At 44.3% G+C, this 17,960-nt stretch overlaps 1 protein-coding gene across 1 annotated transcript; it reads left to right on the top strand.

Moving 5' to 3' along the window:
• Positions 1 to 6,866: 6,866 nt before the first annotated feature.
• On the top strand, positions 6,867 to 13,177 carry LOC143384909 (olfactory receptor 10AC1-like). Its single transcript, XM_076840073.1, has 2 exons — positions 6,867 to 6,888; positions 12,192 to 13,177. Exons 1-2 carry the CDS (start codon positions 6,867 to 6,869, stop codon positions 13,175 to 13,177), a joined length of 1,008 nt encoding a protein of 335 aa, XP_076696188.1.
• The last annotated feature ends 4,783 nt before the right edge of the window (positions 13,178 to 17,960 follow it).

Raw genomic sequence — 17,960 nt, 5'->3', positions numbered from 1 at the left:
AAAAATTAACATACAGGTATCTCTATAGTATGATGACTTTAATTCCTTTGGGCATACACTGAGGAGTGGTACAGTTAGATCATATGGTACTTGTGTTTTAGTGTTTTTGAGGAAACCACACTGATTTCCATAGTAGCTGTACTAATTTACATTTCCACCAGTAGTGTACAAGGATTCCTTTCCCCCTACATCCTCATCAGCGTTTATTGGCTTCCTGATAACCATTCTGACTGGGGAGAGATGGAATCTCAATGTAGTGTTGATTTGAATTTTCCATATGTTTACAGCTATTGAACATTTGTTCATTTAATTATTGGCCATTTGTACTACTTTTATTAAGTGTCTGTTCAGTCTGTTTGCCTATTTTTTGATGGGGTTGTTTCATTTTGGTTTTGGTATTAAATTTTCTGAGTCCTTTATACATCCTGGATATAAATCCTCTATTGGAGGAGTAACTGGCAGATTTTTCTCCCATTCTGTAGACTGTCTCTTCACTCTGTTAATTTTTTTTCCTTTGCTCTATAGAGTTTTTTGATTCACTGCAATCTCATTTGTCAATTGTTGCTATTTTCTGAGCTATTTGAGACCTATTCCGAAAGTCATTGCTTATTCCTATACCTTGAAGTATTTCCTAGTTTCTTCTAGCAGTTTCAAACTTTCAGGTCTTATGCTTTGATCCACTTTGAATTAATTTTTGTACAGGCTAAGAGAGAGAGGGATATAGTTTCAATCTTCTACATATGGATAACCACTTTTTCCAGCACCCTTTGTTTAAAAGGCTGTCTTTTATCCAACCTATGTTTTTGACACCTTTATCAAGAATTAGATGGCTGTAACTATGTGGGCTTATTTTTGTCCTCTGTTCTAAGCCATTGAGCTATGTATCCATGCAGTTTTGTTGTTGTTGTTGTGTTTGTTTTTTTTGTTGTTGTTGTTAATACAGCTTTGAAGTTTATTTTGAAGCTGGATTTTGTTTATTTTGAAACCATTTCAAATGCCTCCAACAATACTTTTTGCTCTGGATTTCTATGGATATTCTGTAACTTTTGTGATTCCCTAGGAATTTTAGGGCTCTTTTTAAAATAGGTCTTTTAAAAGTGTCATTGGTATTTTGATGGAGGTTGCATTGAATCTGTAGGTCACTTTCAGTAATATGGCCATTTTGACAATATTCTGCTGATCCATGAATATGGGAGGTCTTTCCGTCTTCGAGTGTCATCTTTAATTTCATTCTTTAGTGTTCTGTAATTCATTGTAGAGGTCTTTGCCTCTTTGGTTAGATTTGTTCCCAGGTATATTATTTCATTTTTGATGCTATTGTTAATGGAATTATTTTCCCAATTTATTTCTCAGTGAGTTCTTTATTAGTATACTGAAAAGCTATTTATATGTTGATTTTGTATCCTGCTACTTTGCTTTTCTGTGTATAGAATTCCTTTAAGTATCTTCTATAAATCTGGCTTAATGGCCATGAATTTATTTAATTTACACCTACCTTGGAAGGTACATATTTATTCTTTAATCAAAAAGGACAGCCTGGGCTGAGGGTATAGCTCAATGGCAAAGTGCTTGCCTAGCATGTGTGAGGCACTGGGTTCAATCCTCAGCACCATATAAAAATTAACAAATAAAATAAAAAGCATTCTGTCCATATACAACTATAAAATTTTTTTTAAAAAAAAGGACAGCTTTCCTACATATGGTAATCCAGATTTGCATTTATTTTCTTTTAGGGCTTGAAATATTTCATGCCAAACTAGTAAGGGCCATCTGTAGGATAATCTCTACCCCTCCTTGTTCACCAAATGACAAAGCAAAATTGTTATGGCAGTAGCTTTTCCTCAGACAGGGATACTGACACAGCAGGAGCTGCCCACTGCCCACTAGCCTGCCAAGTTCACTAACAGATCCAAACAGTGTACCCTTAGTCCCAAGACCCTCAGTGCGCTCAAAGGTTGGCAGGTGTTCAAGCCATGGCAGATTTCTCGAAATGCCTCAGAGCATGGAGAACATAACTGAGGAGATGGGATTGAGGTGGGGAACCTTGGGCACTTAGCATTCTGCCACTCCAGCTCCAGCACTCTCCCCAGCTGGTCTCACTCCCTGTCACCAAGTACAAACCACCATTTTTAAATGAAAGTTCCCTCCATCAGGTATATTGTACTTCCTGTTACGTAGTGGATCTGCATCACAGTCACTTTCTTGGGTTCAAACTGACCCTTGGAGTGGGTACCTACTAAGCCAGTGAGGAAAGTGTCTATTGGGTCCCAGAGGCACAAAAAAAAAATGCAGAGGTTTCTGACCTCCCCCAGAGTAAACTCAACAACAGGGCCCTTTCCCAGGATAGCACCCCATTCTGGCACTGTCTGAATCTGATGGGAAATGCAGAGAACCTCTTCTGCACAGCTGTCTATGCAGAAGCCAGGTCTCCAACATGCTCAGACTGCAAATTTGTCTGGTTCTGGAATCTGCATGCCTAGAGAATGCTGGGACTTTTATCCTCCAGCCTGCTGAAAGGGTACTTCCGGTACCCTGTTGAGTCACTGCCCCCTCAGTGCTGGGGTGTTCCATCACTTTTATTCTGAAAACCAATGCTTCTGGGTTTCACAAGGTTGCTGACTTTTTTGAGTTGCTCTTTGTTGTTGTTGTAGTATTAGGGATTGAATCCAGGGGAACTCTACCACTGAGCTACTTCCATATCCTTTTTATTTTTTATTTTTATTTTTTTAATTTTGAGATAGGGTCTTGCTAAGTTGACCTGGCTATCCTCAAACCTGTGATCCTCCTGCCTTGGACGTCTGCATTTCGGGGATTACAGGCATGGCCACCACACCTTTCTTGTACTCCATCTCTTTCCTAGGGACTTCCTATCTCATCATGCAGCCAGACACCTGTTCATTTTGCTCAGTCTCCTGGAGCAGCTGGGGAATGCTGAAACTCTCTAGTCTGCCATCTGCCAATCTCCCAGTAACAAAATTTTTTGTGGGTATAGTTATTTATATTTTTTTATTTGGACTTTTAGGGTTACAAGTCATTTACACAGAACCATTACAGTGTTACATTATTGTATTTTTCTATATATTTATTTTTACCAGTGATATTTTTGCTTTCATATGCCATTGCTACTAAGTATGGTTGTTTTTTAAATGTTTTTTTGTAGTTATAGATGGACAGCATGCCTTTATTTGTTTATTATTATGTGGTGCTGAGGATCAAACTCAGTGTCTCACGCATGCTAGGCAAGTGCTCTACCTGAGCTACAACCCCAGCCTGCTGTTAAGTATGTGTTTTATTTCAATTTTAAGAATTCCCCTAAGATGAAGGATACAAGCTGTATCCCTCATATAGTGACTGATATAGTTTTCTCTGTTAAAAAAAAAAAGAATTCCCTTAAGCATTGTTTCCTAAGGCATATCTAGTGGTGATAAACTCTTTTTTAATGTTTATATTTTTTAATTGTAGTTGGACACAAAACCTTTATTTTATTTATTTATTTTTATATGATGCTGAGGCTCAAACCCAGGGCCTTACACATGCTAGGCAGATGCTCTACTGCTGAGCCTCAAGCCCAGCCTGGTGATAAACTCATTTTTAAGAGAGTCTTTGAGAAAGATTTTCTCTTCTTTGTCTTTAAAGGATAGTTTTTCCATGTATAGTGTTCTTGATTGACAGTTTTTTCGTTCACTTCTTTGAATATATTATTCCATCCTCTCATGGCCTGCAATTTTTCTGCTGAAAAATCTGCTGATATCCTCAAGGGGGGGTTCCTTCATATGGGATGAGTTACTTTTTTCATGCTGCTGTCGAAATTCTTTGACTTTTGACATTGTAATTAATGTGTTTACGTGAAAATTTCATGTTCAACCTCTACAGAGTGCTTTGAGCTTCTTGAGTATGGATTCCTACCTATTTCCCAGATTTGAGATCTTTTTTTTTTTTTGAGAGAGAGAGAGAGAGAGAGGAACTTTTTTTTTTTTTTTTTTTTTTTTTTTGGTAGATGGACACAACACAGTGCCTCTATTTTTATGTGGTGCTGAGAATCGAACCTGGGTCCTGCCCGTGCTAGGCAAGCATTCTACCCCTGAGCCACAATCCCAGCCCCTTAAGATCTTTTTAATCATTACTTTTTTATTTTTATGCTCCTTCTTTTCATCTCCTTCTAGTATTTACATAATGGTTTTATTAGGTTGCTTGCTGGTATCCCATAAATTCTGTAAACTTTTTTGTTTTTATTCCTTTTTTTCCTACTTTCTCCCATGATTGGAAAATTTCAAATGATCTGTCTTTGTGCTCACTGATCCTTCTGCTTCAGCCCCAGAATTTCTAGTGGATCCTTTTTTTTTAATTCCTATCTCTGTTAAATTTCTCATTTCATTTACATATTATTTTCCTGAAATTAAATTATCCATCTGTTTTCTCGTATAAGTCTCTGAGTTTCTTTAAAATTATTTAGAATTCCTTCTCAGATAATCCATGTTTGGGGGTGGGGGGATCCATTACTAGAAATTTATTTTCCTTTAGTGATGTCATATTTTCTTAATTTTTTTTCCATTTTTATTCCTTGTAGCCTTGCACTGGTGTCTGTGCATTTGAAAAAGTAGTCATGATATTCAGACTTTCTGGTCTGGCTTCAGTAGGTAAAGACTTTCACTGACAAGTGAACTCAAAGGTGCTGGCTGAGTATATGGGGAGTCCTGATGGTGCTGTGTCCAGTGGTGTAAGGGGTGCCTGTGTAGGGGACACAGTGGCTCTAGCTCCAGGTAGTCATGGTAGCATGGGTTCTGGGTGACTCCAGAAGCTGGAGTCCAAGTCAGTGAAGGTCATGGGGGGGTAGGTACATGGCAGTGCAGGCTTTGAAAAATTGTGGTATCAGTGAGGATTCTGGGGTCTTTCTCCTCTCCTTTTCCCCCCAAAAGGAACTTGTGGTTAAGGAATTCAGCCCTGAGCTATGTCAGTCTTGGGACTGGGGTGACATAGTGAAAATAAAACTGCCCTTCTTATCCTGTTCTATGTGATTATTCTTGTGTTTTGCACTATATTGGGTCACCACAGCTTTTATTTGGACTTGAGAGTCCTGGAGTTATTTTAGTCCATGGATAGTTGTTAAACCTCTGTTTTTGTAGGGGTAAAATGGTTGGGTCCTCCAAGCCTGCCATCTTGCTGATATTACGCCCAGTTAGTCCATTCTGAGATTTTTCAGTCTCTTGACCACTCCTAAAGTTTACAAAATTTAGGAAAATGTGGACCGAGCAGTAAATTTCCTCTCCTTTCTCCAGGGAGCTGTTATCAATGTGTTTGGGGCTCCTCATTCCCCTGGGTTCAAGTTCATCTCAGCTTTTGCTATAGATAGTCTTATTATCACCGCAAGGAGGTGGCTTCCTGTCTCCTTGACCCAGAAGTTTCAGACTCTCCCAGGATGCTTCAGCTTTCCCAAGTCCTCTGTCTCTCTCGTCCCTGTAGCTCCAGCCTTCTGAGACCATCACACCCCTTCAGCAGCTACACTGCTGGGAGGGGATTACTAATGAGGCCCTTGGGCTTCCGATCAAGCCAGACCCTTAAGTGGGCCCTGGGAAACCTATTAAGGAACTTTTTTCTTTCATTCTTTCTTTTTTTACTGAGAGGAAGTATTCCATCCTTACTGGGAATAGAAGTTGGAAGATTAAGAGAGACAAGGGATAAAGAGGCGGTCGAGTCTGTCTGTTCCCATTTTCTACAAAAGCCTTCTACGATCAACTCTTCTACTCTTGACCTTTTTGTTTAGAGAGGAGTTGAGGTTTGATTTGAACCTTGAAGAATGAGACCCTTTCCAGGTAGGAAAAGGACATTCTTATGTTGAAGAAGTATAGGTAGGATCAGGGAGAAACGGGAGATCATGGTAGATGGTTGTGTGAGCTTGGAAGTGGAGACTGAAGCAGAACACAATAGAAGGTGAGACCAGAAAACTATAGCGGGGGGGGCGGGGTCCTACTTTGGTGGTAGGAACTTGGATTTCTAATCAGAATCCAAGTCATCTTCTCAAACCAGACTTGAACTCTTCCTCCCTTTGGAGTCGCTGCAAATACTTGCAAAATACAAATAGGCTGCAAAGTCCAAGATGGGTCTGAATCTTTTCCTCTCAGTCTTTTCCTCTCAGTCTCTCTCTTCTTCTCCCTTTCATCCCTGCTTTATTAGCCCAGAGCCAGCTGAGCCACTTGATCTTGATCAAAGGATGCATGTCTTCCCTCTCCCTTTTCCTGTCCCCACCCGTCAGTGGGGGGCACCTCTGCTTCACACAGTCTCTGGTGGTGCCTCTTCCTGACTGTGCACCTCTTTGTCTCTTCTGAGTACTTCTTTCTCTTTCTTTCTTTCTCTTTTCATTTTCTCTTTTTGCAGGTGGGGAGATACAGACAAATAAGGCAGAGGGTAGAGCAGACTTCCCCTTACAGGAGAGCACAGACTTTGAAATCAGTGAGACCTGGGGACAAATCCCAAGTCAGGGAGAAGCTATATGAACCCCCCTTTAAGAAGTCCACCTAAAGAGGTGGGGTTGTAGTTCAGAGTAGAGCACTCGCCTAGCAAGTTTGAGGCACAGGTTTTTGATCCTCAGCACCACATAAAAATAAATAAATGTATTATGTCCAACTACAATTAAAATTTTTTTAAAAAAAAAGTCAATCTAAGTCTCAGCTTCCTCATCTATAAATGCCTAGTACACAGTTGTCTTGCAACTTTATAGAATATATAACTATGTATTTAATAATGTGCATGTGGAATGCTCAGACCATCCCTTGTGCATGGTAAGGGCACAACAAACAGCAGTAACAGTAATGGCAGCTGTAGTTGTTTTCTTCCTAATATCTCAACTCCTGTCAGTGTTTAAAGGGAACATGGGGACAGAGCCAATGAAGGGTGAGTTGAGAGGCACTGCCAGGGTCCAGGAAAGCCTGGGGACAAGGGATAAAGCTGTAGTAGAGTCAGTCTCTTCCCATTTTCTACAAAAGCCTTCTACGGTTGACTCTCCTGCTTTATCTTTTTTGAGGAGCTGATGTTTGATTTGAACCTTGAAGAGTGAGTCCACTTCCAGGTGGGAAAAGAACATCCGGTGCAAGATCAGGGAGAATTGGGTGACCATGGTATGTTCAGATTGTTGTATGTTCAGACTGAGGCAGAAAATTGTGGAGAGGGCCTGAGTTGGGGCTCAGTGGTAGAGCACTTTGCTTAGCATGTGTGAGGCACTGGGTTCGATCCTCAGCCCCACGTAAAAAAATAAATAAATAAAGGAATTGTATCCATCTACAACTTAAAAAAAAAAAAAACCAAAGAAGAAGAAAGAACAAAATAGTGTAGAGTGAGAACAGGGAGCTAAGGAGGAAGAGCTGCAGGGAGCGGGCAGGGACCAGAGATCAGGGACCAGGGCTGGACACTTAAAGAAACCTAAGTCTTGGCCTCAAAGCAGCAGGAAAAAGTGAGCTGGGGTATTGCCAAGTGTCTGCCACCCTGAGCCATCAAGGTCCTTCTGTCTCCCACTAGTTACCTCATCTCTCCCAATAAGTCTTCCATTCAGAGACTGGGGGCTAAGGCAGAATGTAACAGGTACATGAGGAGCAGAAAGCAAAAAGGAGGGACTAGACCCACCTTGATATTTTAGGGTTTTGTTTTTTTTTAATCAGTGCTTTCTACACGTCATTTAAGGCCATCGTGGACACAAGCCTGTGGAGCTGAGGATGCTGCTGAGGTTTGAGAAAAACTCAAAATTCTTTCTAAGCTCTTGTAGCTGGTGAGTGAAAGATCTGAGAGTAAAACCCAGATGTTTGTGGACCCAGAGCTCCTGTCTGTCCACTGTGTTGTGCTGACTCCAAGAAAAACAAAAGATGGGACCCTGTCCTCAGCAGAGGGCAAACCAGGACTTGGAGTGCTCTCAGGGGCCACGGAGCCAGGGTCCCTCATGAAGGGGACATGGATGAGGAATAGGAAAATAGAGAGAATCATGTGACTCGGGCCACGTCACACACCGTGATAGAGGCCAGACAGGACTAGGGTCCTGGGTCCTGTCCCCAGACTTACCTGTTACCTGAGGCTCCCTCAGAATGAAGTGAAGCAGACCACATCCCAGGGCACTTTGTACATGGACACACAGATGTGCAAACAGACACACAAACACACAGGGAGAGCTCCAAAGAGCCTTTTTGGTATGTGAATTGGTCTAAGGCCCTTCTAAGATCTGTCAAGAATATTGACCAGGTTATGCCTGACTTAACATGTCCCTTACTAAATTAAACCAATGTCTTCGAACTTCTTTATGAGCTCTTGAAACTTCGAAATACCTTTTTAAGTTAAATTTATTTTTAACTGGTACATAAAAACCTAAAAGTTGTATCTGTAGGATGCCATATGATGTTTTGATAGGTGTATACATCATATTATGTTTATTTGAGGTTAAATGTATCTATCTCCTCACATATTCCTCATTTATTTTAAAATCCCTTCTTCTGGCTTATTGAAACATGTACATCTTGATTGTACATAATTGTACATTATTGCTATCTACATTCACCCTACTGTGCAATGTATGTGGAAGTTCTTCCTCTTATCTAACTGTAAGTGCTCATGGATCAACCTTTCCACTCCCTGTGTCCCCTTACTCTCCCCAGCCTTGTAACCATCATCCACTCAGCTTCCATGTGATCAACTCTTTTAGATTCCTCATGAGTGAGATCATGCAGTATTTGTTTCTGTGCCTAGCTTACTTCACTTAACATATTGATCTCCAGTTCTATCCATGTTGTCACAAATGACAGGATTTCATTCTTTTTTAACAGCTGAATAATATTCCGTTGTGTATATATACCATGTTTTCTTTTCTTTGCATATATATATATATATATATATATATATATATATAGTTTTAGTTGTAGATTGACACAATATCTTTATTTATTTATTTTTATGTGGTGCTGAAGATTGAACCCAGTGCCTCACATGTGCAAGGCAATCTCTCTACCACTGAGCTACAGCCCAGTCACCATGTTTTCCTTATCCATTCATTAGTTGATGAACACTACAGTTGTTTCTATTGCTCTGCTCTGGTGAATAGTGCTGCGATGGACATGGAAGTGATCAAACTATATCATGTACTGGGCTGGGAATATAGCTCAGTTGGTAGAGTGCTTGCCTATGCACAAGGCCTTGGGCTCAATCTCCAGCACCACAAAACAAAAAAGAAAACAAATCATATCATGTGCATTTATGAATATGTATCAACAAATTCTACCATTGTGTATAATTCACCAATAAATATGAAAAAAAATCAGACTTGGTGGCACATGCCTGTCATTGCCACCACTTGGGGGATTGAGGCAGGAGGATTAATCATAAGTTCAAAGCCAGCCTTAGCAACTTAGCGAGGCCCTAAACAACTTAGCAAAATCCTATGTCAAAATTAAAAAAAAAAAAAAGGCTAGGGATGTGGCTCAGTGGGAAAGGGCCCCTGGGTTCAATCCCTACCACGAAAACACATGAGAGTACAGATGTCTCTTCGACCTATTGCTTTCATTTCTGTCAGATATATACCGAGAGTGAAATTGTTGGATCATATGGTGGTTCTATTTTAAATGTTTTGAGGGTTCTAAAATCTCTTTTTTAAAAAACATGGTTTATTTTGGGAATAAGAGCATAATCAAAAGCTCAGCTTTTGATAGTACCACAAAATAGGAGAACTGGAAGAAATGTAATCCTCTACTCGGACTCTCATTTTACAGGTGAGGAAATGGGCTGGATCTCATGGTCCTCGGTGCTGTTGATCTAAACTCTACAAAAAATGCCCCCAATGCACCAGCAGCCTCCTGGGCAGAGAGAAACTGTTGGTTATAGATCAATGAACTGCTCTGGTGATGACGCAATAGCAGACCGGCTGACCTGGCAGTTTCATGGGCGTTGATGGACATCCACCATGGGGGGCGGGTACATGCCTTGAAGGAAACAAGGGGTTGACCTGGCCAGGCTAGGCTTCTTGGGGTTGGTGGGGCTTGGGTTAGCTTTCAAAGGAGGACGGCTTTAAAGGATTGGGGAATAGGAAGAAAAAGGAGAGGAAGAGAATATGCCTCTTAGTTGATACTTGAACTTGGATGGCTGGGTGGAGAGCTGGACATGATTCTTGTAGCTTGTGGAAGTATTGACCATGAAGATGATTGATTGCACACCCTCCATCTGAGGTTGATGGTAATATTGACGGTCAATGCATTTTAGCTTAGGGTCCAGCAGAATTTGGAGCAACTGGTAGAGGTAAAGGGAGAGGCTAGTGGCTCTCTGAGGTTCCAGAGCCAAAAACTTAGGTCAGGGACAGTAACTTAGGAAAATTGAGAGGAGGCACAAATTGTGGAGAAACAAGAATGGAGTAATTTTTTTTACTTTTTTATTTTTATTTTTGCTTGGAGTAATTCAGCAAATAAATCAAATCTTGATTCTAGGAAACTGAGTTTAGAGGAGTTTCCATAACAACTGTGGAATCAGAGGTTGACACCACGCCCACCTGGACAGGAATCTTCACCCAGGACATGACATCTGAGTGCAGCTGTGGAGGATGAATAGAAGTTTCCCAGGTAGATAATGGGGGGGGGTGCTTTGGGGTGTTCCCAGAAGTGATAAAAGCCCATACAAAGATATAGTGCATACAGGAAATGAGTCCTCCACTCCAGCTAAAGTCAAGGTGCTGAATGATATAAGATGAAGCTGGAAGGGACATTGTGAAGGACCACAGATGCTGTGCTAAGGAGCATGGATTAATCATATTAGTAAAGAGGGGATAGTTAAAGAAATGATATCTGGCCAGGGGCAGGGGCGCATGCCTGTCATCCCAGCAGCTAGGGAGGCTGAGACAGGAGGATCACGAGTTCAAAGCCAGCCTAAGCAAAAGCGAGGTAGTAAGCAATTTAGTGAGACCCTGTCTTTAAATAAAAAATAGGGCTGGGGATGTGGCTTCATGGTCGAGTGCCCCTGAGTTCAATCCCCAGTACCAAAAATAATATCTGTTCTTGAGAAAAGGTTACTATAGTTGGTGGTATGGGAAAGGAGGCTGATTGAAGGTAGATGGACCCATTAGATTGGATGGGATCAATCAGGAGAGAGAAGGACAGCTGGGGTGTGAGGAATGTGTGGCAGGACATGGCATTTGGTTGCACTTGAGGGTGAAAGAATGAATCCAGTAAGGCTTCCTGATTTCTGATCTTGGTGCTGGGCCAGCTCTATTTTCAGAAGGAAGGGAGGTTTGGGTTGGAGATCAAGAACTGAGTTTGGGACGGATGCAATTGGAAACGTTGGTGGAAATGCTTGGGAGACTGACGACTATAAGGATCTGCAGCTAGGAGAAGGGACTGAGTCTTGAGACAGATTTAGGAATCATGTGGCTCAAGCCATGGGACCGGATGCCATTATTTGTGAAGATTCCTGTTCATCTTAAGGTGGCCAGTTCACCTTGGAGAGTGTAGACCATCTTCCTTTGCAGTTTTTCCCACCTATAGTTAGAAATAATAGGCCCAGGATTCCCACAGGCTTGTCCTGAATCCTGCTAAGGAGATGAAATGGCATAAATAGAACCAACCAACTCAGAGCAGATGAGGAGGAGGATCAGGTGGTCCATCTGGGAGGCGGCACCCCACTAGGAGCTGCAGGTGTACAGAGAGTGAGATGGGTCTTTGTGACAGACTTTCTAGCTCTGCTCAAGCTCCTTAACCCTCATGGATTTTATCTACAGGACCGCCCGCCTCGGTCACTCCCCGCATGCCCACTCAACATGGAGGCTGTCTGGGAGAAGCCTGAACTCCTCAACCATTTCCCCACCCTGGGTACCATCCCCTCATCCTCAATGCTACAGGCTTGAAAGAGGATGCCTGAGTCCTTAGGTAGGCTTTTGAAGGCTGGGGAGAACTAGGAGGGTAGGAAGATAGTTCTGAAGAAGGTCCCAGGAAGCCGGGAGGCACAGTGGGCCCAGGAGGACAGCAGGAAGGGTGGACATCTGAATTCCTGGAGGACTTAAGAGGATGGGGAGGCAGCTCAAGTTCTGGGGAGGATGGAGAGGGGTACGGAGAGCAAGAGACAGATCTCGGAGGGCCGGCATGGGGTTCTGGGGCCCAGGAGAGGCAAGTGTCACCTATTTCCTGGGAGGCAGGCATCACTGTGACACTGTGACACTGGCCTGCATGCCTGTCCTCCCCTAGGCCCCAACACAAGCCACTGGCCTGAGTCCAACTGGACTGCCCCGCAGGAGTTTGTAATCCTGGGCTTCTCCGGGTGGCCCCAGGGCCTTCGGGTGCTGCTCTTTGCTCTCCTGCTGCCGCTCTACCTGGCCACCCTGGCAGGGAACCTGCTCATCCTGGTCCTGGCCCTGGTGGAGCCCGCCCTGCACACACCTATGTACTTCTTTCTGGGTGCGCTGTCCGCTGTGGAAGTGGCCTACACACTGGTGCTGACCCCGCGCATGCTGGCTGGCTTCCTCCTGCCGCCCGGGGGCCAGGCTGTGGCCCCCTCCACCTGTGCTGCCCAGATGGGCCTTTTTGTGGCTCTGGGCGGTTCTGAGTGCCTGCTGCTGGCAGCCATGGCCCTGGACCGCTACTTGGCCATCTGCCGCCCTCTCTACTACCCTCAGCTCATGACCACAGGGCTCTGCTGGGGTCTCCTGGCCTCCTGCTGTGTCGGTGGCTCAGTCCTCGCCCTAGGCCTCACCACAGCCATATTCCAGCTGCCCTTCTGCCATGGCGGCCTGGTCGACCATGTCTTCTGTGACCTCCCCGCGGTGCTGGTGCTGGCCTGTGGGAATCGGGACCTGCAAGAGCACGTGCTGCTGGTGGCCTGCCTGCTGCTGCTGGTGCTGCCCCTGGTCCTGATCCTGCTGTCCTATACCAGAGTGCTGGTGGTCATCCTGGGGGTTGGGGGAGCCGCAGGCCGCCGCAAGGCCTTCAACACCGTAGCGTCCCACCTCACGGTGGCTGTGCTCCACTACGGCTGTGCCACGGCCATGTACGCCCGACCCCTGAGCAGCCGGTCCCTGGAGGAGGACAAGCTGGTCTCGCTCATCTACATCAACCTCACCCCACTGCTGTATCCAGCCATCTATACGCTGCGCAACCGGGACATGCAGGGTGCCCTGCAGCGGGTGGTCAGTCAGAGGACCCCAGGGATGACCCACCAAACTGAGTTCACCTAAAGCTGGAAGCCAGGTGGTGTCAGTCCTGAAATGTGTCCCCCCTGATGGAAATCTCGCCCTTCTAGAGTCATCTATGGCTCCCCAATGCCTATTGGACATGAACCTGAGTCTAGCACCTAAAGACCTCTAAAACCGGACTCCACCCTAGTTGACAGTTTGAGAGCTGGTGAATTCCTCGTTGTGGAGAGATCTCCTGACAGTGCAAGATGCACAGCAGCACCCTGGTCTCTACCCATTAAATGTCAGGAGCTTCCCCCTCCCCTTCAGATGTGACAATCAAAAATTAGAGCTGGGTACAGTGGCTGTAATCCCAGCGGCTCGGGAGGCTGAGGCAGGAGGATTGAGAGTTCAAAGCCAGCCTCAGCAAAAGCGAAGCACTAAGCAACTCAGTGAGACTCTGTCTCTAAATAAAATACAAAGTAGGGCTGGGGACATGGCTCAGTGGTCAAATGCCCCCGAGTTCAATCCCTGGTATGCCTCCCCCCAAAAAAAGTCATTGGACACTATCAAAGGTCCCTGAGGGGCAAAGTCACTCCTGGTTGAAAACAACTGCTTGAAACTCTGGCTACACAGTATCTTTGGAAGAGAAACAGGTACTGATACATATGAAGTTTACAGACATATTCTTGATAATAGAAGAAAAAACTAGAGGGCTGGGGTTGTAGCTCAGTGGTAGAGCGCTCGTCTAGCACATGCGAGGCCCTAGGTTCCATCCTCAGCACCACATAAAAATAAATAAATAAAGGTGTTGTGTCCAACTACAACTAAATAAATATTAAAAAAAGAAAAAACTAGAAATGTTCACTAGTTATAAACTACTTGTGGCATATTCAAGCAACTGAATACTATGCAATAATGAAAAAAAATGAATTGCTACCAGCAAAACAAAAACAGCTGCAATATGACATTTAAGAAGCAAGACAGGGGACTAGGGTTGTGGCTCAGCAGTAGAGTGCTTGCCTAGCACCTGCGAGGCCATGGGTTCGATCCTCAGCACCACATAAAAGTAAATAAACAATAAATGTATTGTGTACAAAAAATAAATAAATATTTTTTAAAAACCCTAATAAGATAAAGGTTAAAAAAAAGAGTACAGGGCTGGGGGTGTGGCTCCATGGTAGAGCGCTCGCCTAGCACATGTGAGACGCTGCATTTGATCCTCAGCATCACATAAAAGTAAATAAATAAATGTATATTAAAAAAAAAGAGTACATACCATGTGGTTCCATCCAAGGGGCAATGACAAACTAATCCATGGTGTCTGGTGTTCAGTGTCCCAGAGTGGTGACTTGGGTTGGCAGGGGTGGGGGAAAGACTGCCTGGCACTGAAAATATTCTGTAGCTTTTGGCGGGGTGCTAATCTTACGGGTGTGTCCATGTGCAGACTTCTATCAAGATACTGGAGATCTGGGTACCTTAGTGTACAAAATAAACTTCAGCTGATTCCAGTTATTTACAAGACAAGGCCAGCCTCCACACATTTTCATGCCTCTGTTCTGCTGTCTTATGTCCCTGGCATATGTACTCTTTTCTCCCGTGAAAATCTCTGTATAATGCAAGAATCAACCCAAGTACCATTTTTTCCTGTGAAGCTCTGGGTACCTTTCCTTTCTTTCTCTCAGTTATTATTATTGTCACTTTAAAATTAATTTTATCATCTACCTCAGTTCCCACCTGCCTGACCATCCACAATTAGACTGAGATCTTTAAGGTCAGATTTTTCAGGCTCTATTCTTAGGTTGTAAGATCCCTGAACTTGGTGGTTCTTAACAGTTGATAGAGGAATAAACCATAGCAAATCTGTTGTTTGGGGGTCTCATATATTAGGCTCCTGAATCCTACCAAGGTCAAGAGAATCTAGCTTACACCTTCTCTGGAGTCTTTTTCTAGGAGTGTCAGTGCTGGTGTGAGGATCCCTCTGTACCAATGCCAAGGAGCTTTGAAAGTAACAGGTTTGTAACTTGGTATAAATAATTACATTCAGAAAACCTGATAGTCCTAATTGCACCACCAAGACCAAGATGCTAGATTCCTTTTCCTTAAGATATTACTAAGGATTACCTTTAACCTAATTATCCCCCAAGGGCTCACTTGGAATCAGAAAACTTAGAAGCAGAAGGGGCTTAGGTCAATTGCACCTCCTACCGACTGGCTGAAGAAAGTACATCTGCAAATTGACAGGGGAAACTGGTATCAGCTAGCAAGAGGGAGCTTTAAGCTCAATGACTTCAGAAGTCTGGGGCAGAGGGTCTGTCCCTACCATTCCCAGCTTTGCCTTATGCCTCCCTGGGACCTGACCCCCGTGGAACTCCTGTCCCACAGCCCCAGGGTCCTTCCCCAAATCCCACGGCTCAAGGGAAACAATCTCTCCCAAGGGATACTGGGACAGTTAAATTTTTTTTTCTTCTAAGAGTTTATTTTTAAAGCAGTTTTAGGTTTGCAGCACAGCTGAGAGGAAAGTACAGCGACACTCTGCACTTACTGCCAGTGAACAAGACCATAGCTTGGAATCTGGAGTCAAGGGTGCCTTCTTCTGTAGGCTCCTTCAAAGACCACAGCCAATTTTCCATGTTAATTGTTCTGTTTCAACTAAGACATGAACAGAGCAAATTCAAAACTGGCTCAGATAAGATGCAGTGTGGTATTCATGGCTCAACAAGAATTCTGGGTCCTACCTTTTCCAGCTGTTCAGATTTCTGAAAGTTCTGCATTTGAATTATCTCCGAGCAGACTCTGCCCTGTGTACCCCCACCTTCAAGCCTCATCTTCCTATAGACTTTGACATACAAGGTTCTGGACATACAAAAACCAGACCCACAGTGTAGCTACGGTATCAACTCACAAACTTTATTTCTGGTTTTCAGATCTTTCCACATAGCTGGCATCTGGAAAACTTAGTTTCTTGAGAGCTGGATTATGCATTTAAAAGAATATTAATTTTATATTGTCCATCATTTCTAGGTGTCTACAGTGGAAGGGTTTTTATGTTAGGCAGTCCAAAAAATGCCAGAAAAGAAGCCCTAACCTTACACATTTAATTTATAACTTTTGACTAATTGGTTGAGAGAAATCAGAAAATGTCCTGAAATTGTTAGCTTCCAGATTCAGGAGTTCTATCATACTTCAAACAACAGGACAAATGGTAGGTGGTTACTATATATGAATTTCTGGTGAATAAATTCATATGTCAGTTATAATACATATTACAAAGACAGATGGTGTAGCTTAATATAGTAAGTCTTGGATATATACTCTTTATATTATGTGTCTATAAATTCAAAATTGTTTTTACCAATGCAACTCAAAAATAAATACTCTCTAGGTAGCATATTCAGGCACATAAACCCATGAAGCTCTAGAATTGTTGGGACACTTTTGAGAATTGCTGTTTTAGTGATTTAACTTGTTTTGATATTATAATGCTTAATAGCCCTAGTTAACATAGATGCCCATTATCATTATGCTTATCATATATATATAATCACTCTAAGGCCTCTCGGCCCTTCCTCTGTGCCCCTCCTGACTCAGCAGAGCCGCAGACCTGGATTGCCTGGGTCCCTGCAGCTCCAAAGCTGCTCCACACCCACAGAGCCCCTACCCAGAGGGGCTGCTCTCGTGTCACCCTGTCACCCGTGCAGTTTCTCCCTGGTGTGGATCCTGTGGTGGCGGAGGAGGTTGGCCTTCTGGGAGAAGCTCTTGCCGCACTCCTGGCACTGGTAGGGCTTCTTGCCCAGGTGCGTGCGCTTGTGGATGATGAGGCAGGAGTTCTGCGAGAAGGCCTTGCCGCAGTCGCTGCAGCTGTAGGGCTTCTCCCCGGTGTGTGTCCTCAGATGCAGGATGAGGTGCGACTTCTGGAAGAAGGCCTTGCCGCACTCGCCGCAGCCGTAGGGCTTCTCCCCGGTGTGGATGCGGTGGTGGATGATGAGGCAGGACTTGCGGGAGAAGGTCTTGCCGCACTCGCTGCAGCCGTAGGGCTTCTCCCCGGTGTGGGAGCGGTGGTGCTCCACCAGGCGGGACTTGTGCGAGAAGGTTTTCTCACAATCCGAGCATTTGTATGGCCTCTCCTCAGCATGCAACGTATGGGGCGCAAAGAGACCTCCTTTCCGGGACACCCTTGGGCCACGACGACGGCAATCTCCTCTCAGTTTCTCTTTGGTGTGCTGTGCCCCCTTGCAAAAGACAGCCTCCTCCTTGAAACCACTCCCTGAGCTACTGTCCCCGTGGGATCTCTCCCCTCGGTGCACCCGGTGATGGACGATGAGCTGCGCCCTGCGGGAGAAGGCTTTCCCGCACCTGTTGCATTCATGGGGCTTCTCACCGTGGGTCCCCTGATCTGCACCCAGGGCTGCGTCCCGGCTTAAGGCTTTTCGACACTGGGAGCAAGCCCACGGACTCCCCGCAGGGTGCGGAGTCTCCAGCTTGGAGTAGAGAAACAAGTTCCCTTGACCATCGCACTCAAACCTCCTCTGTGCAAGGTATGCACTGGGACTGAACTCCACGCTTTGCTGAAGTCTCTTTCCACATGAGTCACACGTTTGGGGCTGCTGTCTTGAGGGGACCAGGGGTGAGTTCGGGGAATATTTTTTTCCAAGTTCAATACATTCATGGAGCCCTTTGGTGATTAATTTTTTCCCATCTGGGACGGCAACTTGCCCCAAACGTCTGTTTTGGTGTTCCTGTCGTCTGTCTGCTTGGGCGTCAACTTGCCAAAGTTCTAGGAAAGGCAAAACAAAAAACTTCTCATATTTCCAGGTATCGTAGTTATTGCAGAAACGTCTGGGAT

The sequence above is a fragment of the Callospermophilus lateralis genome, chromosome 19, assembly GCF_048772815.1.
Source record: "Callospermophilus lateralis isolate mCalLat2 chromosome 19, mCalLat2.hap1, whole genome shotgun sequence".
In the NCBI taxonomy this organism is placed as follows: Eukaryota; Metazoa; Chordata; class Mammalia; order Rodentia; family Sciuridae; genus Callospermophilus; species Callospermophilus lateralis.
This window is presented reverse-complemented; position numbering and strand designations above follow the sequence as displayed.

Bases quoted from the DNA above. Each gene is read 5' to 3' on its own strand.
- LOC143384909 (XM_076840073.1), top strand. From the start codon at position 6,867: ATGGGGACAGAGCCAATGAAGG. The intron at 6,889-12,191 runs GTGAGTTGAGAG...GTCCTCCCCTAG, and splicing joins GGGGACAGAGCCAATGAAGG to GCCCCAACACAAGCCACTGG.